At 37.6% G+C, this 25,529-nt stretch overlaps 1 protein-coding gene across 1 annotated transcript in view; it reads right to left on the bottom strand.

The window, feature by feature from the left end:
- Nucleotides 1-25,529, bottom strand: part of LOC139122531 (uncharacterized) — a 48,950-nt gene that overhangs the window by 6,000 nt on the left and 17,421 nt on the right. The window contains exons 9-22 of the mRNA XM_070687997.1: nucleotides 24,015-24,563; nucleotides 22,902-23,171; nucleotides 22,200-22,445; nucleotides 21,159-21,416; nucleotides 10,904-11,203; nucleotides 10,453-10,587; nucleotides 9,669-9,960; nucleotides 8,965-9,071; nucleotides 8,461-8,624; nucleotides 7,385-7,480; nucleotides 6,940-7,045; nucleotides 6,486-6,558; nucleotides 3,390-3,447; nucleotides 2,236-2,306 (exon numbers count right to left, since the gene is read on the bottom strand). Of these exons, the coding sequence (XP_070544098.1) occupies nucleotides 2,236-2,306; nucleotides 3,390-3,447; nucleotides 6,486-6,558; nucleotides 6,940-7,045; nucleotides 7,385-7,480; nucleotides 8,461-8,624; nucleotides 8,965-9,071; nucleotides 9,669-9,960; nucleotides 10,453-10,587; nucleotides 10,904-11,203; nucleotides 21,159-21,416; nucleotides 22,200-22,445; nucleotides 22,902-23,171; nucleotides 24,015-24,563 (2,725 nt within the window). The remainder of the gene's footprint in view (nucleotides 1-2,235; nucleotides 2,307-3,389; nucleotides 3,448-6,485; nucleotides 6,559-6,939; nucleotides 7,046-7,384; nucleotides 7,481-8,460; nucleotides 8,625-8,964; nucleotides 9,072-9,668; nucleotides 9,961-10,452; nucleotides 10,588-10,903; nucleotides 11,204-21,158; nucleotides 21,417-22,199; nucleotides 22,446-22,901; nucleotides 23,172-24,014; nucleotides 24,564-25,529) is intronic.

Below are 25,529 nucleotides of genomic sequence, written 5' to 3'. Positions count from 1 at the left end.
GAGAAGCTATGAGGGGAGCTGTCTGCCGGTTCTGAACTTCTGGAAATAAAACGTGTCATTTGGTAGTAGCTACTGTAGCTAGAACACTAATTACACCTGACCTACAATAGCCTAGTCACATTAAACGTAAATCTATACATTAGATGTTCGTAAACAATAAATCTAAACCAAGTTTAAGTCTCTCGCTATTGTCTTCAACAGAGGCAACCATGATATTGCAAGGTAATACAGAGACAATTTGAAGCCAAATGTAGTGTTTGGTGTCACTGCATTCTAAGATGTCGGCATGTGTCTTTAGTCACAGACGGCGGTAAATCTATGAACATATAGGTTGCATTCAAAAAATGGTGGGGAGGGGCTTAGGGGGGGGGTTCGAAAATTCTAGGGTTACGCAACGGGGGAGTTGAAAGTTTTGCTCTGCCTATAGGGGACCTGAAAATAATTTGGTTTCCACAACATTTTGATGTCGCCAAATAGTTCTTATGTTAGTAATACATGAACAAAATCTAGAACAGTATTGTCGCATTGTATACTTTAATCTCGCAAAAATCTAAAAATGTATGAATGCTATTAAATGTTCGTAAAAACAACAAATTGGCCTTGTAACGGGGCAGGAGCTGCAACTGTTAATAATTTTTTGAATATTACTATGCAATGTATCAAATCAGTTTCTTGGTGTCTCCCTGCATCATGCTAAAATACACAATATTCAGTTTGTCAAAAGCCCGTTTGTCTAAATATTGGCGATAATTGAATTGGAGTTCAGACTGAAAGTTATTTGTCAATGATACAAATGCACGGTACACGTGGGCTGTGTTGGCAAGCCGAATACTAGACAGCTAAACATACTGAAGGAGTAGAACAAGAACTCAGTTGTATAACTATAAACTGGAAAAAAACCTTGTCAAAATACAAAGTTAATACAGCTACTGCATAGACTGAAAGATCTGTCGCTCCTCTCAGTCTAAGCTTCTGCCATGTTCACTGCTTCAGAGCAGTGTCACTGTCACAGCATACCGGCAGTGACAGTGAAATTTGTTGTAGTTAAGAAGAGTTTGTGTCATAGGGCGCTCAATTCAACACAAGATCAGGCCAGAGAGCAACACATAGAAGACTAGGAGACTTAACAGTTACCATGGATTTTTGAATTCTGGCATATGACAATAATCAAATATTAGAGAAAAGAGATTGGTTCATCATACATGATTTTATACAAATGTACGATGAAAAGTCATTTATAACTTAAATCAATATATAAAACCATTCATTTCAAGTTCATGCAGAGAATGAAATTTTCACATCTCATCGTACAATAACACAAGTAAAACTTTTGAACAGTAAAGACTGATATAGATAAAAAAACCGTGTGACTAGATGGAATCATGTTTTACCAAATTTTTTTTTGTAAAACATTTAAAGTAGCATCTAAGTTGTAAACGTCTTGTACTTTTGAAAAAAAGTGTTTCTTTTGGTAGGTCACTGTTCTCAGTTTTTCACACTCTGGTAAAATGTAGCCAGGAATTCACATTTCCAGAATTCAGGAATTCAGGAATTTGCGTACTCTGTCATGATTGTCATTTTGTGTGCTGTTCGCTGGTGCCATTGACCTAGTCAGATTTGGATAAACTCAAGTTAGCTCAGACTGATAAATCCAAAATGTCCACTGATGCATTTAAAAATGAACCAATTTAAGAATTGCCTAAGGAGCATGGCTCTACAACCTACTGATAAGAGGTAGTGTTGAACATCTGCATGCAGAGCTATACGCAATACGTTTTTATTTGACTCTGCCTGCATTCCTAATAAATATGGGTCTATATGATAATTTTTCTTTTTTTTGGGGGGGGGGGCTTGATAACTTCTGAAGGTATTGAAGGGGGATCTGAAAAAAATCCAATCGCGATTACTCCAGCCCCCTCACAATATTTGTGAACGCAGCCTAAGGAGTTTCCGTAAAGAGGGCTGTACTTTACGACGATACCGCAGGGCTTTTTGGCAGTTCGGCACTGTATGGGTACCCGTTATGTGCTACTTTCTGCGAGATAGTCTGAGGCGAGTCCTTGTTTTACTTGAAAGGGTCGTTTTAGGTCTGTTTTGGTTAATCTGGAGATTTCTTTGCGACTGGATTCGCACGGCGCTCGTTTACGTCAGAGAGATAGTGTGAACAAACCGCAACACCGACAATGCTGGTGTTTGTAATTATCGGCCAGTATAAAACAAAAGAGAAATACTTACCTGACTGAGTGGGCGTCGTTTATATCTTTAGTCTTGGAGCTGATAGAATGTATAGTCTTCAACAAATACGACTGTGAGGAAAAAAATCAACAGCTGTTTCCATTTTTACCAGTTTCTTTAATGTACGTAGGCAAAATTAACATTATTGTTGAATAAAATAGTACTAAAGAGTTCTCAACGTCAGTTCCCTCTAAAATTACAAAGGCCAAACACAGTCCCGGTGGGCCAAGTAAAACAATGTATGTTACATGCCTCCGAAAAGTAGGGTAGGTCTGTTTGAGAATTTTCTATACATCTTTTAGTTAGCTGAGGCCATGATATAAGTAATATTCATAGAATTTACTCGAATTATTTTGAAAATGCGAAATAATGTCTAATTTGGGAGGGTTTTTCTGTTGTAGATTTTCGGTAACACACACATTTTTAATTTGAAGCTGAAGAGGCTGTTGCTATAGCTTACGACAGAGTTAAAAGAAATATTGTTCCTCGGATATTTTTTGGCAAAGGTACAGAGGCAGCTAGCCAAATTGTTTTTTATTTTTAAGACTAGCTAAATCTCTCTCTAGCAACCCTTGAGTCGAGATTTTACAAACTGTCCATAATGATAGAGGCATATATACAAGCAGTGTTGACAGAGCAGCAAAGTCTGGGAATTTCCATAAGCTCTTGGGAAAGAAAATAAAACCTGTAAAATGTGCATAATAAAATTCTCTTAAAGTTGCAGTACCAAAGTACACATTTGCCGCGATTAAACAAAACTTCCGGTTAGGTTTAATTGAGCATTTACTATCGGTACAGTTAGGTTAATATCATAAAGAAAAAACTCAAAACGTTAACTCGTTTCTTTAGTAACTATTGCAATGCCTCTCCTTTACATTATGATCAAGATCTGTCTATGCCACGTTGTCGAGCAACGCAGTGTAGGTTAGAAAGGTGGTGATATACATAGTACTATTTTTTCGAAAAAAGATGGCGTTTTCAATCACACACACCTTAGTTCGACACTTATCTGTTGATCCGTCTGCATCTTTGTTTATCTAGAGAACTTGAGAAACAAGAACTAATCTAAACCGTGTCAGTACAATCGGTAGATATAAACAGCAATGATTTTGGTTTTATTTGCAAGCTCAGAAAAACTTAATGTAAAACCTTACCAAACTGACAGTCGCCGGCCAAAGAGACTGCGAAATAGTCTGGTCGTAATACTGTTCCCTGTAAAATGGAAATTGTTTACATTTAATGGGGTAGTAAAGTGGTAGAATAATCGGGTGTTTTGTTTTCTTGTCCCTGACAAGTTTCATAGATTAAAATAATTCCGTGAAGGCAGATAAAGTTGACAACCATTTAACACAAACATCACGATCACATTTAAGGGACTGGACAGAAGTTACAGGATGGGAGGTCCAGTGTTTTTGAAAATGACGCTGCGCGAAAAATAGTGACCCGTCAAAAGCGTTTGCAAGAAAAAGAGTGACCCTCACTCATACACAAACAAGAGTGATCCTCCCCCGCGTGTCACAGTCCCTATTAACAATCTCTTAATTGACATATAATTCCTCTTTTGACCTGTGAACTTTCAAGAATACTTTTCAAAGAATACTTTTAATCTTTACAAATAATCAAATAGCATGTTTATTGTTTACATCTGCTCTTCCAAACACCCCATTCTCATCACGTACATTTATATCAGTTGCCAAACATTTATAAAAGCACATATTTAGCTAGTTTTATATGGTAAAAATTATTGAAAGTTTCCTCATATACTACATCAATGTATAGTGAATGAACATTACGATGAAATTCCAAAATCAAATTTCTTGCACTCACATACACTGGTAACCACCCTAGTCTAATATATGTACATTATCAATAATCAAACGTCTATAAATACACAGATTTAGCTAGATTTTGTATTGGAAAAATATTCATAGTTTCCTCATAAACTCCCATGTATAGTGTATCAACATTTTGGACCAGGTGAAATTCCAAATTCAAACTTTTTGTACCCATATGTACCAAGTACATTTATATCAATTATCAAACATATATTAATGTACAGATATAGTTAGTTTTATATTGGAAAAATAATGTTCATAGTTTCCTCATAGTCTACAATGTGTAGTGCATCAACTATTTTGATGGAATCCAAAAATCGAATTTCTTATACACACGTTCTTTTTACCTTCCACTTTAAGCAAACTATATATTATGAGGTTATCCCTCGATATCACCTCTTGGTCAGGTCGTATCGCTGCGAGTGCGGTTGTGGGCCGCATCACACGAGTCGAAGACGAGTGTGATGCGGCCCACAAACCGCACGAGCAGCAATACGACCTACCAAGAGGTGATATCGAGGGATAACCTCTTTATCATATACCTATGCCACGTTATTGAATGAATAAATCTCGTATATTAAAATATGATACGTTTCACTGTGGTTTTTTCTTGATGGACTACATTTGTTTGCGTAATCTTGCTAAGGCGGATTGATATACTAGCGTCTGACGTAATCTATCAGCTGGCTCAGTGACAATTATATTACGGTTGAGCAGAGAAATGCTTGAACTCTGTCATCAAACATGTAGGATATCTACCGAATCGGTACGGTACATGCAAGTGTTGTGTTTGGTATTATTTTCCAGAACGCATGTACCGTGAATACATGATATTTTTGAAAGTTGTGCTTTTGAATTTGCCGGTCCTCCGACATGTCCGATAGCACTTTTGCTTGTCGTCTGCGCGTCTGTGCTTATGCACGGACGGAACAGCTGGTCTGTCATCGATCTGTCAGTGCCCGTACGGTGTGATACTCTGCTCTTTAATTTGTTCAAATTGGTAGCACTACTAGCAGGTTAATCCGATATCGACACATGTGTTTTATTTAGTTACCCCGCATTTCCCTATGCTTCAAAACCCTGCCACTTTTGAGATCGGACATGATATCGTAGTCAAAGTCAAAATCATAGACGGGCACCATGGTTTGTTTAATTAGGGGCGCCACCATGTAAGTAGTCCGGTATCCAAGTCAACAGGCCGTATAAGCTTTGTTATGTAAATCAACAGGTCGTATCACTTTTCATATGCAAATATTATATTGAATGAAAGAAAGACGCGCTGATCATTCCTTTCATATGCAAATCAACAAGGCGTATCACTTTATTGACATGCAAATCAACATGATAAATCATGTCACTGAACTCAGTACAGACACAATACAGGGCATAGGTATATGATAAAACACTGTATCGGCCACATCTTGCCTCCTGTAGTTGCGATAGTAGCGCAAAAATGATGACCCTCCCAAAAGGCATGCATAAAATTTCATGACCCTTCAAAAATGCTTGCGCGAAAAATAGCGACCCACCCCCCAAAAAACGCCGCCCCCTGTAATATCTGTCCTATCCCTAACTGCACACTTCGAGCTGAGGTGGCGCTCTACCAAGGTATACATCACTTTCGCAACTTACCAAAATGTAATGATTTGCCACGGTTTCGAGCGACAAAGAACATTTATATCAGTATGGTCAATACATTTTCTAACATTAAATAATATCATGGCGATGTTACAGCACTGAGCAAATACTCGACCTCTTTTACATTTCAGTGCTGGAGTGCATGAGTGAGCGAAATTGAGAATTGACAAGTTTTACAGATGAAAGCATTATTATAAAATGACGTGAAAAAGCAAAATAAAATGTCTAAATTGGAGACACCCTGAAGGAGAAAAATATTATCCGGCCCCAGACGAATTATATCAATAGATTTTTTCTAATTTCTAGTTATACCAGTGAAGTGTAGCGTTTGTTGCCATACATTTTGAAAGCACCGATCTCACTTTGCTTGTTTGTAGTTGTAATGTACAATATGATACGGGTGACAAGAGGATGAATCCTTACGCGGAAAACCTTGTAGATGGTAGAATAAAGGCAGTGCTTTTGTAACGAGTAGTTGGATGTTTGGATCTCTTTAAAGACAACATCAGCTTAATCTTGTATTGGCCAAACTATAAGCAGTATTATGCAGATAGCCAGGAGAATAAGTATGCACAAGTATCAATGTCATGGCAATTTCGGTGACTGCATAGCCCGCGTCAACGAATCTAGCAGTGAAGAGAAACAACTTATAGCTATGTTACATTTTGATAACAAATACATGTTGTGAAATTTGAATAAAAAGAAAATAAATCTGTGATGGTTTTTAATGTTTCTCCTTGTCTTCATAATTTCTATACGCACAGTAATGTAACTTACTTGCATGGGATCGGACAGTCGCAGCCGAGTTTCTGTATTTGAAACAGATATCTTATGAATTGTCTGCATGTGTCTGTCAAAAGTAGAGAACAACGTACAGATAAATTCTAAATTCATTGTCACAATAATCCAAGGTCACACATTCAACTAAAACAATTTTGCCAATGCGTGTATTCAACGTGATCATATCGCTTTTTGCCCCGTCACTCTGATGGTTAAATATTAAAATAGATAAATATCATATATATTATATATATATATATATATATATATATATATATATATATTATATATATATATATATATATATATAACCATATATATGGATGAATATATATACAGATAAACTGAATGATAGATAGACAGAAAGACAGACAGGCGTACAAATAGAGAATAGAGTTTAAGATTAAAGGATAAATACATAGAGTAGATTTTCATTGCAGATTATCCGTACCTTGTGTGATGTTTGTAATAAGACACTGTGGTTCACCCATAATATACGAGTCTACACATTTGCAGTATTTCAGCATTTGGCGTTGAACACACGTCTTCTGGCAAGCCTGTCAACATTACAGAAATATGATAACGACACGAGTAAAGTAGTTGGAAAGATAAGAGAGTTTCGACTTTAAGCAATTTACTGCAAAGAAGTACACAATAGTGGAAAGTGTCTTGGGACTCTCACGAGAGCTTGATATTGTTCTTAACGCAAATATCGAAAGTTCAATTCTTTCTATCTACACCGTCGGTACGATGTACGTTGTTTCTACCATACAATGCTTTTGTAGAACTGCCTCATTTTACTGACTTTTAGCATTAACTATATATAAACTGAAATATTGCGGCAGTTTGAGAACTTTGATGTACCAGCTAGTATCGGCATTGGCTTGAATACTTACCAAAACACCATAGGTACGGTTGGGACCATACAAACCATCTTCGTTCGCTTCATCTTTGCATTTGCCATATGGTTTAGTTTTCCGCAAGGTATGTTTCTGTTGATTAGAGTATTGGACAAGCATTAATACAAAATGATTTAGAAATATTCGAATGGAACTGTGTATTTATTTGAGTATTCAAATAATAATAATAATAATAATCTATGCATTAAAAATTGTTACCACCACGGGAAATCGGCAAGGCAATTGGAAATGGCAGTCTTAAATTGTCTTTAGCAAACGAAAGATGGTCAAATAATTGAAACTATACTCAAGTTATTGATAAAATTTTCGGGAGCAAATCTACTATATGTCAAGTGTGTAGTTGGAATGTAACTTCTCAAGTGAAGCCGATGGGAAAGAGCGCCCTCATACTCGTTGTGCAGAAATTCCCCAGGCGCTCACAAAAGGATTACGAAGTGGCTTGGACGAGCTTAATCCGTGTAGACCTGAGTTTCTGGTAACGTAATTGAATGACCCCTATTTGTAGGGTTCAGTTCTGAGAGCATCTAGATAGAGGTTGAAGACTGGAACCTGCGAGGCTGCAATCGCTGGCATGTAACACTGATTTGGCAACAAAGAAGTGGTTCCCCCGGTGCCTATGATCCTCTCTGAAGTTGTTTTACCGAGCCACTTCGAGTCTTGTTCTCTAGGCGCGCATCACCACAAGGCAAGCGATCGTTTTGTACGTAAACTTCTACGAAATGTGAAAAGTTTTCGTGAATCGTGAAGGTAATTTCAAATTTTGTTCACTGTAACATGTACATTAATAAGTTTATTGTATGGCAGTAGAATGTCGTGCTACATCTACCATAAAAACTGAGCAAACCTATTTTGGGAGTGATGGAGCACGTATAGGTACTAGACCAGATATCTGGTACGGATTTTATGGACATCAGTCGTTGGACCCTATAGCAGTTTGGACTTTCCATCGAACAGTCTTGGTCCAAAATTCGCGGCCCATTCCTAAAAGACTAAGACTTAAATAAATGAGATGCGTGTGACGTGTTTTTTTACCATGGTGGAATCCATCCTACCTCTCTGATTCCGATTGAAGTAACAGTACCCGGCATTATGGTGATACCTTCATCTTGAGGAAGCACTGTGTCGTTGAGAGGATTGATATTAACTCTTGCCCCGGCATTGCGTCCATAAACACTTATGTATTCGTTTTGTTCCAGAAACAGGGTCAACCTCAAACCTATTTAAAGAGGTAATAAACAAAACTTCACAAAGTTTACATACCACGTTGGTATTTGTGTCACGGTGAGACCCAATCTGAAGGAGCAACTCTCAGTGCTTGACTTCGTATGCAGCGTACGAGTGTTTTACTATACGCCATAACCCAAGACCTAGAAAAGCTGTTCTTTACAGAAAATATGATAAAGACGTTAACAGCCGTAATTACAGGAAGTTGTTTACGCTTACCTATCAAATGGTATCAGAATATTGCAAATATACCAGAGAAATTCCTCAATACGAAATCCTGTTCATTTTTCGGGGTAAGAACAGCAGCGATGAGAGAGAACTTCATAACTCACCAGAAAGCGCCCCCTGTCGGTTGGCATCTCGTACTATTGTGCCATTTTGGCCATGGTTGAATTTGAAACAGTTGCCGTAATGGTCATCTTGAAAGGTTGAAAAGTCACTGTAATGGATGGTAAAATGTACAACTTTTGTCAAAATCTGTCGATTCATCGCTGTTTCTAACGTTCTTAACAGTATATTGAATGTGCTTACATTTGAAACTTTCCTGTTTTATTTCTAATTTTGTGAATACATGTATTTTGTTGAAAGTTTCTTTTGTCAGCTAGTGTGTCTGAGAGCTCATACAGGATCAGTTTTCCGCTGAAAAAAGAGCGTAAATTAAGGCGTGCACGAGCTCAGTGACAAGGTCCAAATCTGTAATTCAAATGATTTGTAAAATACAAACTGTTTATGTTAACTTTACTTTTCGAAATCATAGTTTTAGAAACAAAAACGATGTTGGTGAAAACTCGGGTTATCTTGTTCAGTCCGACTTCGCAGAACTCTCCTGACCACCTTAGCCACAGATGACATTAATTCATCTAGATAAAATATTTTCGTGTTGAATAAAATAGAAATGTAGCTGAAGCTGTCTCTACCACTTCAAATTCTCAACTCAACGAATTCGACCAATTTTAGAGCCTGTAGAAAATTCTCTGCTGTCCCAAAGAACGTCAATGGGCTTTGGAATTAAACTTTCTGAAACCTACACGTTTACCTCGGACTGCATGTCTTTTCATCATACGTACACTGCAGTATGAAATCTTCCGCTTGATGACCGTACTTTGCGATTTCTTCCCCCGTCAACTTCAAAACGCTTCGCAGATCGCTGTAATCAGGAGTTGAACTGAACGTTTTGAAACCATACCAGTCCGGAGGGACCTCTCCCTTGACGACGCCACTGAAACCGTTGTCCCTGTAGTAACCATTTTCAAAGTCACTCAAAATCTCAGGAGTGACGCCGCTTATGTCTATATATTGCTCGGTAAAAGCTCTATGGTCTATGCTACCTGTGTATATTGGAAGAATATTTGAAGAGGTAATCTTACAAGCACAGTGACGGTAAGAACTCAATACTTGTTACAAAAGGTAACATGCTAAATGCAAACGATTAATTTGCGTACTGGTGACTTCACTTGCATGAATAGTTGATGATACGTAGTTGCATGTACATAGTCTCTGATTGACTCTCTGAAAGCTACTGATTGTTGCAGACAACATAAATTAATCAATGTTGAAATGATGTCAAAGGCCGGGCAATTGATACTGGCTGTTACGTTTTGTAATTTTCGGGACATACATTCCAGATTCACTCTACTTTCAAAATATTAAAGCATCCTTTGCTTTCACCTGGTACTATAAACTCATTAAAAGCTCTATGGTCTATGCTACCTGTGTATATAGGAAGGATATTTGAAGAGGTAATCGTACAAGCACGGAGGGAGACACGCGTTTTTTCCCTCGTCTAACTTGCATTCATTAGCAAATCACGTGATCACTACCTTTGACTGTAGCGTTGCAATCAACCTCATCGCTATGGTCGGCACAGTTTAGTATGGTATCACATATTGCATATTGGTAAACGCATTCCCCCGAACCACACTCTCGGTATTCGTCTGGGCAGTTATTGTTCTCATCTGCATGAAAATCAATGTGTTAGTACTAACCATACACACACAAATAGACACATAGATAGATAGACAGACAGAGATAAATATATAGAGTGATATATAGATAAGTAGGAAGAAAGAAAATTAGCAATTATAATAGATTCTAGTAGATCTACCGATACATACATACACACACATACACACATACACACACATACATACATACATACATACATACATACATACATACATACATACATACATACATACATACATACATACATACATACATACATACATACATACATACATACATACATACATACATACATACATACATTACCTTTTGTCTTTATGTCCCGTCGAACGTAGTAATTTGTTTTTGTTTCTGTTCCATCTTCTAGCTGTACAGACAACTCCACGTGCTGTCCACGACTGATAATACACTTCCTTGTCGAGGTAGTAAATTCAAATGTTAGACATATGAAGCTGGATTCCCTCAGACACCATGTTGCGCACTCCTCTTCTGAAGATCGGTGGAAGACTTTATCGTCATAACCCGGCAAAAAGCGCAAACTGAGTACCTCAAACGCGAGTAGGACGTTGGGCATCACCGACCAGTTCATATATGTGGATGTGATCTCTGAAAGCATGTAACAAAAACTAAGAAACTCAAAATTGGAAGCAAGATTCTCCATGGACAGTTTTTGACGGCATTTAGCATAGAACTTAATAATTGTAAACCTTACACGAAGAGTTGTTGTCACAAACAACGACAACAGTACAAGGCGTTCTGTTGGTCAACTTGGATGACATTATTGGATGATGATTTGGACTAGATTCCTATATCATCCGAAATTTATGCAAATTTTTGTATTATGCTTTCAAGGGACGGAGTGATAGCTCCAAGATAGTGTAATAATTTTGCTTGCTTGATTGTGATTTTGTTTTAAGTTACATTGTCCTGTACCTTTTGACTGTATTGTACATTATGTTATTTTTGTATATATATAATAGCACAATAGGCCGATGTCCTTCAGCGCAAATAAAGATATATATATATATATATATATATATATATAATATATATATATATATATATATATATATATATATATATATATCAGGGCTCGAAATTAACTTTTTTCCTGGTAGTCCGATTGGGCTACCATTTTCTGAAGTTGGTAGCCCAGCGACAAGGTCTGGTAGCCCATGCATGAATGAAGAGGTTTCTTTTTGTAAAGGATATTTTTATTTATATCTAGACAATGAACGATTTATTTTGCATGATTCTATCCAGGAAGTGAATTTTCTAGTCATTTGACATCAATACCTGCAGATCATAGCCTTAGGAGAACGGTATACCATGTGCAGTGGACAACGGTGACGCCTCAAAGTTTCACGAATTATTCACACATACGCAGAGCTTATATGCAAATTTTGATGTTCGCAATGACAACGACTTTTCTTGAACTTTTAAGTAACTTTAAGTAGAGCAGTCTCTGTACTGTGAAACTTTCTATGTTTAGATTACAAAGTTTCCAGTAGCAACTTGGAAGTGAGGAGTGACAGTGTTTGCCATTATTTTATGAAAATAACAAATCTCATACGATAGCTTTTTAGGCTATTGCTTACTTGAATAACGTAATAAAGGTACTTTTCCAGACTGTAGGGAGCGATTAACGGTTTGTGTACAGAATTAATTATTCAAGCATTTCTTCAGCAAGGCTGTGGGAGGGGATCAAGACAGCTTGTTTGACTGTATGATGAGAGATAGTTCTCGGCTCTGGTCGTATGGAAAGACAAGAAACTGAATTTACCAACAATATGAAAATTTAAGAACTAAGAATCTAGTCTATACAAGGATTTATATTCATCTTTCTGCACACTACAAAGATTGAGGTACAAGTGAGATTACTGTATTTTCTGGTTGGCAGTTTCACTTGTTGTCGTTGTTATGCTCATTTTAACACTTCCTTTGTTGTGTTTCGCACCTCCTGCACCCTTTTGTTCTCCTGTGTACATACCTTTTTACAGTGAATAATTATGTGGGTACGTTTGTTTTGGGCCACAGTCCTGTGATTCAGTTTTTGCACGGAGCACGGTTACTCTACCCATGGAGTTCCTACCTCCATGCTCTACCCCAACGTGCATGGGGATACAAGCAAGATGGTCTTTGCTTAGATTTCTTGTTTTCGAAAACTGATACTATATACCACTGATCGAATTTAGGAATACAACCTATTGCTGTAATGTTTACCATTGAAGATCAAAACGGCGGCTACTGTCTTGCAGTACCGACACTGATAGTTGCAAAGGTGCCTGATATATTCATGAAAGCAATTAATATATTACATTTTGTGCAACAACTTCTCTAGAACTCAAGTGTTCAACTTGAATTGTGAAAAATCAAAGACTTTTTCATCATCATACCGTATGGTTGGAATAGTGGAATCAAATATAAGCATTAATTTGTCAAAATTGGTTAAATTGTAAATGATCAAGGGTGGAGGTGGGCTGAACCATCGTGGCGCAGTGGTAGAGTCCAAGCCTTTGAAACCATAGTCACGAGAAGTCAGGCCGAATGAATGGAGTTCAATACCCGCACAGGCCCACCTTGATGCAGAGACACTTGGCGCACCTCTACTTGTACAACCTACCAAAGACAGAGCGAGGCGAAAACCAGGCCCGAATACGGCCCCGAGTCTGCAAAGTAGTCTGCAAAGTAGTCTGTAGTAATTTATTTTATTAAAATGAAGACAGTGGTTCCATGGTTGTATAGTGTATTTTTCTTCTTTAAAAATATATCTTTAATAAAAACTTTTGCTTTTATTCTTTGCAGGTAGTAAGACATGATATATACTTTGTTCTGCTTTCATGACCCATTATCATTATCACTTTGAAAATGTGATGGAAAAAATGTGTGCAAAAGTTGGAGAAAGCCAGGAAAACTCTTTCCATGTAGGATATCCCTATCTAGGCTAGCTATTAATTAAGCAAGAATGTACTGTTACTGTATTACTGACATCAAAGACGTTTTTTTCAAAAAAGCAACATTTGAAAATATGACCAAAGAATATACCAACATCACTGTTGTGTAAATCAAAGTCTTGAAATGTGACAAATAATTCTACTTCTCTGACTTCAACAGGACTGTCTGTACATCAATTGCCGTGCCTGTTAACTGAACTAAAAGCGAGATATGTGGAGAGTGAAAACATTTCATGATACAAGATATTGGGGCTACAGTTCAACTTGGGAAAAAGTCTCTGCGATAGTGTAGTCCAGTCATGCAGTGAAACACAAAGTGTGACACGGTAATATATTCAATTACATCATATGCCATCATCAGTTCGTATAGAACTTGAAGATGAATTCCAACCTATGATCAGGTTAGCCCTGTTACCATGTCCTAATATCTATCAAACAGTAGTAACAACATGGGGCCCGGGGGCACCGACGTCCTTTGTGCCTCCTTACTGTTTATTATTTGCCATAAATGTGAAATTTGGCAAAAAGTCAAATTGTTTGGACATAAATGAAAGTTAATATGAAAGTGAATCAAGAATAAGAGATGGAACTCAATAGGATCAACAATATCTAAAACAGGAAACGGTGAACTTATATGATACAGAAGGGGAGAAAATTTAGCCACAAACTATTGTAATATAATGGACAATGGCTAATCTAAACCAAATTACTTAAACTGGATTGTTGGCATTGATTACACATGTATTTATTGTCCATCAAATAGAAAATAAATTTGGGCCATTGACTAAAAAAACATTTGCTTGTTACACTCACCACACTTGTACTTAGTATTTGGAGTGTACACCTATCTACAATACAATGATAAAAAGTTTTGACTCTGAAGGTCAACAGTGCATCTTTAATGTATGAGACTAAATAAGCTTACCCCTCAAGTATGTATAGGCCAAAAACAATATTTAATTTTGAATTATGTAGTGCAGGGAAGGACATAGAATATGGTGAAAAGCAAACTAAATATAAAAACTGAATATACAATTATATGGAAATGTTGTTTTACAGTCATGAGTATCTAGTGTGTGCGCGAGAGACAAATATTAAAATTGGACAGTATCATCCTGACCAGAGTTTGTCTGAGTGGTTGTTTCCTTCTGATTTTCTGACACGGTGATAGGTACAAAATATTATGTTATTCACCATAGTTATGCAACATAGCTTGCAGTTTGTTCACAGTAGAACTGAGTTTTACATGCAAGATAACTTTCTCATAAACTGTAAATTCTGGCTTGTGGCAGCTCAAACATCGCAATACTACATTTTTTGATATGATATGGAGTGACTTGCACACATATGCAATATGCAGTGACAGTCGATATATTCATAGTAAGAGTCTACTACATTCAAGCATAGTGATGTTGACAACTACATGCATGCCAGTGCACGATTTCAAAGGAGCCAGGAGGATATTCTAATGGTCTTTTAGTGGAAATATAGGTATTAAACGACAGTGAAACAAACAACATTAGTTATCGTGACCTCGCTAAAGTGCAATCTCGGATCATGTATGATCTGATGATCATGCCAAATTACCATGTCGGATTATGCCGTGATTCTGAAGTGCGCGTAAATCGGTCAACAAAAGCAGACATAGACTCTCGCCAGTCGCTTGTACTGCTTGGTCTCGCGTAGCTTTCGGTACCGTATTTATACAAGCTCGTGCCTTCGGCACTCGACCTTGCGCCTTCGGCGCTCGATCGCCTACGTTGGATTACTACCGCAAGTGACTCCGGATCCGGTCAAAAGAAGGCACGAGGACTGTCGACAGTCGAAAGCACACACTGTCTTCAACAATGATGTCAAAATCAATGCACAACTGTCGAAATTACCCAAAATAAGCAACAGAAAACTTAAGTTATCGCTGTGTCGACAGGACAGTACATCAACATAAAACGACGCTAGTTTGTTATGACATGGAGGTAGAAGGACAGAGCGAATTCCCTCGCTCTCACCATGGAGGTAGTACCTCCATGCTCTCACCCAGCTATTACTAACGGGCCGCCGGTGGGATTGCCTCGCTAAAGCAATGGATTCGCCGGTAAGGAAGGAGCGTTTCGTGCCAAAAAAATACATGACAGCAACAAAAATACAATCACTGTGAACTTCATATTTACAAAATATCATCAAATAAACGCTAAAAGCTTCAAAACGTCAAAATTCGCACAAGACCGAGAAACAAGACAGCGTCGGTTTGATTTTTCAAAGTCCTTGCCAGGAGCGGGTGGTCCTTGCAAAACAAAGCTAACTTGTTATATGCGCATGCGCATATTAAGGGGAGACCCATTTGATTTCAGGGGGGTATGCAGGAAGTGGGTATGGGAACTTTTTTTGTCAGAGAGACAGCATTTTTAAATTTCAACTGTCACACCTGCATCAATTTTTTTTATCAAATGGAGTAGCAGTGCAATTTTTCAAATTTAAGCCAGTGTTTCACATATCACAGGATGGTTTTATATGTTCATTTTACATTCCAACGAATGAAAACAAAATGGAAAGTCTAGTATATATACAACTTTAAATTATAGAACACTTTTTTGGCAAATCAACAGTGATCAGTACTATACCTGCTTTTCTTTATAACAGTCAATTCCTTTTAAGTTCTCAGGGGAGATGTTATCTTTTGTGGTCAGAGAAACAAGGCTCACACATTGTATTTCATTATATTTGTTGTTCCTCAATTTTTCTTTGACAACTTGTAATCTTTCTAACATATTTATGTTGAGAGAATAATATATTGGTTTTTACACTAGTTTATTGACTCCTGTCTTGTGTTTTAAATTTTCACAATGTACAGAAGTCAAATAGTCCCATCTAGATATTGCCTGTACCATGAGATCTTGAGATATTGCAACAGAAATCCTGAAACATGATTTCTTGGGTCAGAAAAGGGAAGGAAAACATCGAGTGCACTGAGATGTAAAGTAGTCAATGCTTATATCATAAGTGCTGGGAAAAAAAAACACATGAGAATTGCTTGTGGTAAAAACATTTGTGCTGCCTATGGCAGCAAAGAACTGCTAGCAAAGAACACATGAGAATGAAGTTTCCAAAATTTTGCTCATTTCAACTGCATAATGACAATTCCTTTTTTATTTCTGTCTGTTATGAGAATTTTTTTTCTCAAGCCATTACAGGCTTATTTTTTTCTTTTATTTCACCTGGTGACAATTTTTTTTCCTCAAAATCCTCCATACCCCCCCCAGAAATCAAGTGGTTCTCCCTTAAGTGAGTCCCTGACCTATGCGGGCCAGTGGATTACTTCCTCAGTAGAACTGATATGCCTGCCGGTACCATCATTCTTCAGTCGATCAAACGCGCCTTTCGTACCAAATAATACACGACAGCCGCAAAAGTGCATCACTGTCAACTTCATAACTATAGAACATATTGAAAGACACAGTGAAACGTTCAAAAAGTAAAAAACTGCGCCGAGACCGAGAAACAAGATGGCGTCCGATTCGATTCTTCAACTCAGATTTTGTCCTAGAGTTGTGCGCATGCGCAGACGGTAGCTTTAACGAAAGCGAGTCAAACTCAAGTAAATGTAAAATAAAAATGGATAAAAATATTGTTTAAAAATAATACAAGGCATGTATCACCAAATTTTGAACATTTCTGACGGCATTTCAACTATACGAACACCCATGCCAAATATCACAATAATCAAATCAGTGCTTTTGAGGAAAAATTGAAAATAGTGGTTTTCACAAAAAAGCTAAAAAAGTGACTTTAAAATGATTCAATCAAAAAAAGAAAAAAAACCGTTTGAGATACATGCCAAAGTGACCACCAGACCAAATTTCAGAAAAAGTTACTGAAGCGTTTCTGAGATACCTGCGTCCACAGCATACGGCCCACTGTATGCAACAACAGAGGCCGCGTCATCACATTAGTACTTTGGGCCAAAGGCCCAAAGGACTAAAAATGAATAAAGATAGAAACATCAAAGTAAGTCTAAATTAAGCTTCATTAAACCAAGGTAAATTTACTTCAAGTTGAGATCGATGCGGTCGTTGAAAGTAATGCTTGAGTCAAGGACGATGTTAAAATCCCTGATAAGTTAAGCGTCTAATTTTCCCTTCATTAAATTGTCCTACCAATCACCGATGCGGGGGCATATAGCCTTGACCAAATAACTCGTTAGCAGCTCTTATGATATGCTAACGAGATATTTGGTCAGGGCGATAAGCCCTCGCGTTAATGAAGGGGAACAGGAAGGATATAAACTGTTTTCTTTGAAATACTATGACGAGTTAGCGATGGTAAAGTAATAGGTACACACGTGACACAGGTAAGGCTTATATAATGAAAAAAGGTCAAATACACGACATTTATTGATCATATTCATGACTTCTAGACGAATAATGCCTGCAGTACCCTGTGGTCTATGTGAGTGTTTTGCTTACGCCGCTGGCGTACGCAAGGGAATCACACACACGTAAACTTAGTGAACAGTTTGACTTTTGACCATATGTTGATCATTTATTTAAGGGTATGGAGGTCGTACACTGTACTAGCTCCATGGGTAGCTCAAACCTCATTACAAACCTTACACCGCAAACTTGATAGACTTGGGATTGGTCCCATTGCATTTCTTAGATGTAAGTGAAACCTTTCTGAAAGAACATAGTGAAACTAAATATTCTTGTTAAAAGTGTTTGCACTGTGACCAAAAGGTGATAAAAATACTTAATGACTTCGCCTTCCTCGTTCAGTCTTCACAATTCAGCGTCCGACGGCGTTAATGACGCCTCCAACGACGTGTAAAAAATTTGACGTCATTTTTTAGCCGTCGCAAGTAACGCTTTGATAGGCAGGATCGATATCCATGAGACGTATGGTGCATTTACACTACAACAACATGTATAAAATAAAAGTAACATTAACGATCGTAATACGTTGTTTCAAAATATTATTTTTACAAATACTATCCACTGCGATATTTTTTCCATGGATGAACCTACTATACCAGTAGGTTCATACTTTAGATTAACTTGCAGACCTGACATCAGAGCAGTAACTGAACACTTTTTGATTTTGATCAGGGTATGTCAAAAAAACGTAAGTCAACTTCTCATTTGCAATCAATTTCAAAACTGTATGATGATATTGTTGAAGCTTTGAAGGATGCTGGTTTGCAGAGCATTCCTTCTAATATCCAGTGTAATAATGGAGCTAAATCAATTCCAGGTTGGAATCAACATGTTAAAGATTATCATGCCATTGCTCGTGACGCTATCCTGTTGTGGCGGGACTCTGGCAGTCCCAGACAAGGTCCGATTTTTGATCTCATGAGGACATCACGTGCTAAGTTTAAGTATGTTTTTAAGATATGTAAAAATAGTGAGTCTCAAATGAGAGCTAACGCCTTAGCCGATACCTCTCTAACAAAAACGACAGGCAGTTTTGGAAGCGTGTTGCGTGTTAAAAGTAAAAAGAAGTCACCTTTATCATCAACCATTTATGGCTGTAATGGGTAACATGACATTGCAAATTTGTGACGTGACCATTTTGCAAGTCTGCTTTCCTCTGTCACCAACAATAGTAATGAGTGTTTTGTGAAAGATATTATTTCGATTCTTTTATCGATGAGATATGATTGTCACTCAAACTGCCATTAGAAATTCCATTGCAAAATTGGCCAGTGGTAAATCTGCTGGTCCAGATGGCATTACAGCTGAGCATCTAAAGTTTGCGCATTCACGCCTGCATGTTCCTCTCTCAGTGATGTTTACTGCAGCGCATATTCATGGTTACCTGCCATCTCGCATGATGGACCACCACTTTGGTTCCACTTGTAAAGAATAAAAATGGTGATGTTACTAATTCTGGGAATTATCGCCCATTGCTATTGCCACTGCCATTTCTAAGATGTATGAATTATTCATTCTTGATAAGTGTGATAGTCTACTGTACACAAGTGATCATCAATTTGGTTTTAAAGAAAGTCACTCAACTGATATGTGTGTTTTTATTAAAAGAAATAATTGATTTTTATAAGCGTCACAATACCCCTGTTTTCTTTGTTTTCTTGATGAGACAAAAGCCTTCGATAAAGTGAATCACTGGACACTATTTCGCAAATTGATTGATAGAGGTTTGGGTTATCGATCTGCGCATAATGAGATCTGCATAATGATCTGCGCTCCCATTCTGCACTGTCTATCTTTCTACACTATAGGAAAAAATTGCGAGACTGGAGCGAGAAAGTGACGCTTTCTCGCAATTGGTGAGAATCTCTTGTCATTCTCACTGCAGTGAGAAATGCACTCCTTGGTGAGAATGGAAATTCTCACCAAGCACTGTGAGAATGGTGATTTTCATGGTGAGAATGAATTCACCGGTGAGAATCAACCAGACTCGTTGTTCAGTGGTAAGCAGGGCTCGAAATTAACTTTTTTGCCTGGTAGTCCCATTGGGCTACCATTTTCTGAAGTTGGTAGCCCAGTGAAAAGGTCTGGTAGCCCCTGCATGAATGAAGAGGTTTTTTTTTTTTAAAGGGTATTTTTATTTATATCTAGACAATGAAAAATTTATTTTGCATGATTCTATCCCGGAAGTGAATTTTCTAGTCATTTGACATCAATACCTGCAGATCATAGCCTTAGGAGAACGGTATAGCAATAGCGTGTGTAGTGGACAACGGTGACGCCTCAAAGTTTGACGACCTATTAAACATACGCAGACTCAGCTTATATGCAAAGTTTGATGTTCGCCATGACAACGACTTTTCACTCAGCACGTGTAAACATAACATGGCTAAAAATAGATTGGCTATGAATTTCAGGATGACAACTCGGTACAGTCATGTTCCAAATACTTTCCGTGGCTATTTTGGCAATTTTGTATATATTTCTCCACGATAGTACACTATCATGGGATGATCTCGTACACTTCGGAAAGCGTAATTTGTGGATGGCCCGACAGCTTTTTCTTTGCAGTTTGAATAATTTTGTGTTTAATTGTGATTGTTGCATTGTGATTAAATAACTATGAAAATGAATTTTCATTGGCCATCATTTCCCGAGCCTGTCATCCTGGTAAATCAGTTCAGATAATGATATTTTATTGAAAGTTTGTCGCAAAAAAACTCGACTGCACTGTCGCCTCTTAATTTGCATAATAAAGTCATAGTATGGCCTTTTTATGTCTAGCTGGGTTGACTGTATATGAGCGTCGGTCATCTCACAGCAATCAACATGTCGTCCACTAAGTAATGTCATGTCCCGGGCTTTGGTAGTCCGTGTTGGCTACCATTTCATGGGTTTTGGTAGCCCCAGGGAAAAGTTGGTAGTCTGTGGAAGCGGGTCTACCGCTAATTTCGAGCCATATATATATAAATATATATATATATATATATATATATATATATATATATTATATATATATATATATATATATATATATATATATATATATATATATTACGGCTATGGAAGTTATTTATTTATAAATGTTCATGAAGAAAGTGCTATGAGAAAATTAAAACAGTCTTCACATTCTTTCTCAGTCTCATTCTAGTTCATCACAATCACTCACTACTTTACGCTTACCTCGTCTTTCAAGATGTATGTAAGAGATGTCTTCCTGCAGTAAATCACCAACGTTGGCTGCAGGCTTTTCGTACAAGGAGCAAGTAGAATTCGACGGACTGAAGTCCAGTGACTTGCATTTAAAAGTCTCAACGTCAACACATGCATCGACGCATTGAGACATGTTTGCAGCAGTGACTCTCATCTGTAAACCTCCTTCAAGCACATTGGTGTTCGGATACATATTGAACTTTAAGTTTAATATTCCTATTTCAGAATCTGCGTTAAATCAAAAGAGAAATCAAACTTCATTATGACTAAACAATGGGATGTGTTTGTCATTGCCCTTATGAACGAGCAATATGTGTTCACTTTTACTCTTACAACCAGGCAGTGTGTTCACTTTAGTTCTTATGACAAGGTAATATGTGTTCACGTAACCCTTGGAACCAGTCAATACTTGTTCACTGGAGCCAAATCACTTGATCGCATCTTGATATCACAAACACTTCGAAAAAAGACAGTTTCGAACACTTGGTGAAACTTTTCCCCAGGAAATGTCGAAGACATTTTTTTTATGGCAAGAATAAAAACCAGGGATCATTGTATCAATGATTGAGATAAATCAATACAGTCCGTGCTGACTGAATGCCACAACATGGAGTTTTGTAGTTTCACAGATAAAAACACAGTGAAAACTAAATTTGCTCCGCGTGTTTCCAAATGAAACTCTTAAATGGTACGCTTAGCAGACCAGAAAAGTATTGTTACAGTAAAAAATACGAGGGTCAGAAAAACTGTAACTAGGGCGCATTCGACCTTTGATCACTCGCTAATCTATTTTAGGTTTTGCATATTGTATATTTCAAAAAACATTGTGATTACTAAAGAAAAATGTTTTGCAAATACATCCACAATAGGTTAAAGTATATATTCCTTTTGAATATGATTTTAAATTAGATTTCTGTTTAATCTAACTTCAACCTCAGCACAAATGCTCAGAACGCATAATAGATGAACGAGTGCTCTCAACGACTACAATTCTTGCAGCTATCCGCTCACCATCAAGTATCCTTGTGTAACGCATAACGTCTGCTTGCACAACTGCTGTCGTGCTGTTATGCGAAGAGTTGGAACTCAAATAACAGGTTCGGCTTTGATTGAAGTAATCGAAAAACAGACACACGAATGCACTGTATTCGAGACACATGGTGGCGCACTGTTTTTCAGTCATCCCGTCATATTGTTGATCATACATGAGATATTCATGTGGTGCGAATGAGACAGAGAATTCGTCCAGTACGTGATCTATTCATACCATAAAGAGGAGAAAAGGAAAACTTTGGTATTACTGGAATCGATGTTCATATATAAATATAAATAAAAATATAATTAAATATACTGTTTTAAGATATTTTTAACAAACTTTAAGTTTTGAATGGAACAGAATGGAATGGAAATTCAAGCTGTTTTTACAAGGTCTCTTACCACAATTTGAATATTCTGACTGCCACATCTCTCCTGTCTCCGAGTGAAAGCTTCTAATCTATTTGCCCACCAAATAATTTTGCACTTTCAATCGTCAAACTTCGAAACATATGATGCGAATGTCAATGCCCGTCCCTTTGTCTTTTCAAAGTTGCCCGCCTTTTACCAGAGGAAATTTTCCTGTCCGATGATACGGACGAAAGTTGTCGCCCGCAACACCCGCAAGGATGCCATTTTTCATTAATATAATTTTTGGCTTTCGCCCATTGAAGGTACCTGTCACACACTCTTCCCGATCAAATTCAACATCGCAAAGTTCGTATTCAATATCACGGTCAGTTGTATAACACCAAGCTGTCGACATTTCTCCGGTTGGATTACGGCAGTAATTATGATCCCCTATACCACGCTGATGATAAATTTCTGTATCATATTTATGGGAGTGAGGAGACTGCTCAGTCCATTTTTGACATATGCGACCAGAAGATGTGTTACTCATATATCCTCGATAATCAGTCGCCCTTCGATTGTAGAAGCATTCGATCCCTGTGTTCGTAAGAGATATATTTGTAAGAAACAATCGAACTTAAAGCCACACTGAGTGAAGGGACTGTGTTTAAACTTTCAAAATATGTAAGGACAGGTACATACTCGATGGCGCCGAAAATGTTCTATTAGCAATTGTAACGAAGTGATCTTGTGACATATTGAAATGACACTGATTGTATTCAATAGTGGTGTTCACATAAAGCTCGACTCAAATTCATCATCGTTTATTTGAGTTTAAGAACAAGTTTCTTTACGATTGTAAATCCTTAACCACATATCACTACACAAAAAACAAATTTGCCGGCAAACACGGAGTGATATCTCCTGAAGCAAATCAGTGGGCACACCCTATATTACATTCAACGCCAACAACAGATCACGACATCGAAGTTATAGCAGTCCATAGTGATATGTGGTGCGCCAAGTCGTGAGGGTCGATTAACCATGTTAATCACAATGTGATATATTTCCCAAAAGACTTTTACAGCATGACAAAATTGACTTGTTCAGTAACTTTCTTCTTTTTGTTTGGCAAAGGAAGCCGTATTACAGTGCAAAATATCCGCATTTCGCTAAAAGTCATGGAAAAATTAGTAGCCGAAAGAAAATTATGTTGATGGAGGAAACGAACATACATTTGAATTTTTACATTTAAAAATCCATGTTTCGAATCAGTTCTTACTGAGCATTAAGATAAAATATTCGTATCGGTGCATGTTATATCAGAAGTCCTACATGGTATTACTGAATAATGATCATTCGCGTAATAATCCAGGACATTGCCGAAGTCTTAGTTAATGCGTGGCAAATTACTATTGCTCTGTTAACTGAGAGACTTACCCAACAGCGTGCATGACATGTCCCGTTCTCCAACGTCGCAATATTCCCACCTTATATGCGGACTTGTGGTATAACACCATGGAGAAGGCTCTTGATCAGGGTTTCTGCAGTAGTTGTGATTTCCCAAACCGGCATTTAAAAATAAATCGGGGGTTCTCGAGTGTGCATGTGGATACTGCACCGTCCACTTTTGGCACGTAAGGCCAGAAACTGTCGTTGACACAGTTCCGCGATAATCGGAACCTTTCGGGTCGGAAAAGCATTCTTTCACTTTTGTGTCGGACTTTGCAGGGGGCGGACATTCCGACTGAGGTGGTCCGACATCGCAAAACTGGTACGAATCTCCAGAAATGGTGGTGTAACACCATGGTGCATCGGTGTCATTAGGGTTCCGGCAGTAATTGTGATCAGCGATTCCGTCGCTTGAGTTGAAGACCACACCATCTGGTAATTGTATATCCATCCATGATTTACACACATTTCCGAAAATAGTGACGTACGTAAAACCTCTGTAATCGGCTCCATTCTCGGCCGTATAGCATTCCTTTTCTGTAACAATATAATGTAAACCGCATAACATTAAACTTGATTCACATATGTTAATTCAACATAAAAGTAATTTTAAAGGTATACCCGATACTTGCCTATACTACAGTTCACTACACAGTCCCGATTGCAGTTTTGGGCCACATTTTTCATCGCACTCCTCTGTCTTAATACGTATCACGCACTAGTTTTCCTTTTTCAGGTTGACACGTTGACCTCTAAGGGACTGGACAGCAATTTCAAGGGGGAGGGGGTTTGTTGTTTCGCACCGCGAAAAATAATGTCCCTTCAAAAGTATTTGCAAAACAAGTGACCCCTCCAATTTTCAGTGATCCGATTATACAGAGAACACTATTATTGTTTGTCAAGAAACTTACTAAAGCCTAAAAGTTAATATCTAGCAACATATAGGCCTACATATACATTCACAGATACAGCAAGTTTTGTCGGGGGAAATGTGCAATACTTTACCCGTAAACTACAATGAGAAGTGAATGAATATTTTTTCGGTGAAATTCCAATATCATATTTGTTGTTCACATCCGCACTTTCAAACACCCTATTCTAATCACGTACAGTTATATCCATTATTAAACATTTATAAAACGCACAGATTTAGCTGGTTTAGTGTTATAAGAAAATATTCATAGTTTTGTTTATAGCCATGTATAGTGAATCAAAATTTTCAGTGAAATTCAAAAAAAATTCTTAAATCCTGTGCACTTGTAACTATTCTATTCCAATCGAGTACATTGATATCAATTATCAAACGTCTATCAATGCACAGATATTGCTCTTTCTATATTGGAAAAAAATGTTCATAGTTTTCTCATAGACCACCATGAATCAACATTTTAGATCCAATACACTCACCAGACAGCCTTTTCAGCCATTTTATTTCATTTTTATGTATAGAGCCTTATTTCAAACATATCAAGACCATGTAAGGGACAATTTGCACAAGGGCAT

Source organism: Ptychodera flava, chromosome 22 (genome assembly GCF_041260155.1).
Source record: "Ptychodera flava strain L36383 chromosome 22, AS_Pfla_20210202, whole genome shotgun sequence".
NCBI classification, from domain to species: Eukaryota; Metazoa; Hemichordata; class Enteropneusta; family Ptychoderidae; genus Ptychodera; species Ptychodera flava.
Note: the sequence above shows the minus strand (reverse complement) of the source record. Positions and strands in the feature narration are given on the sequence as shown.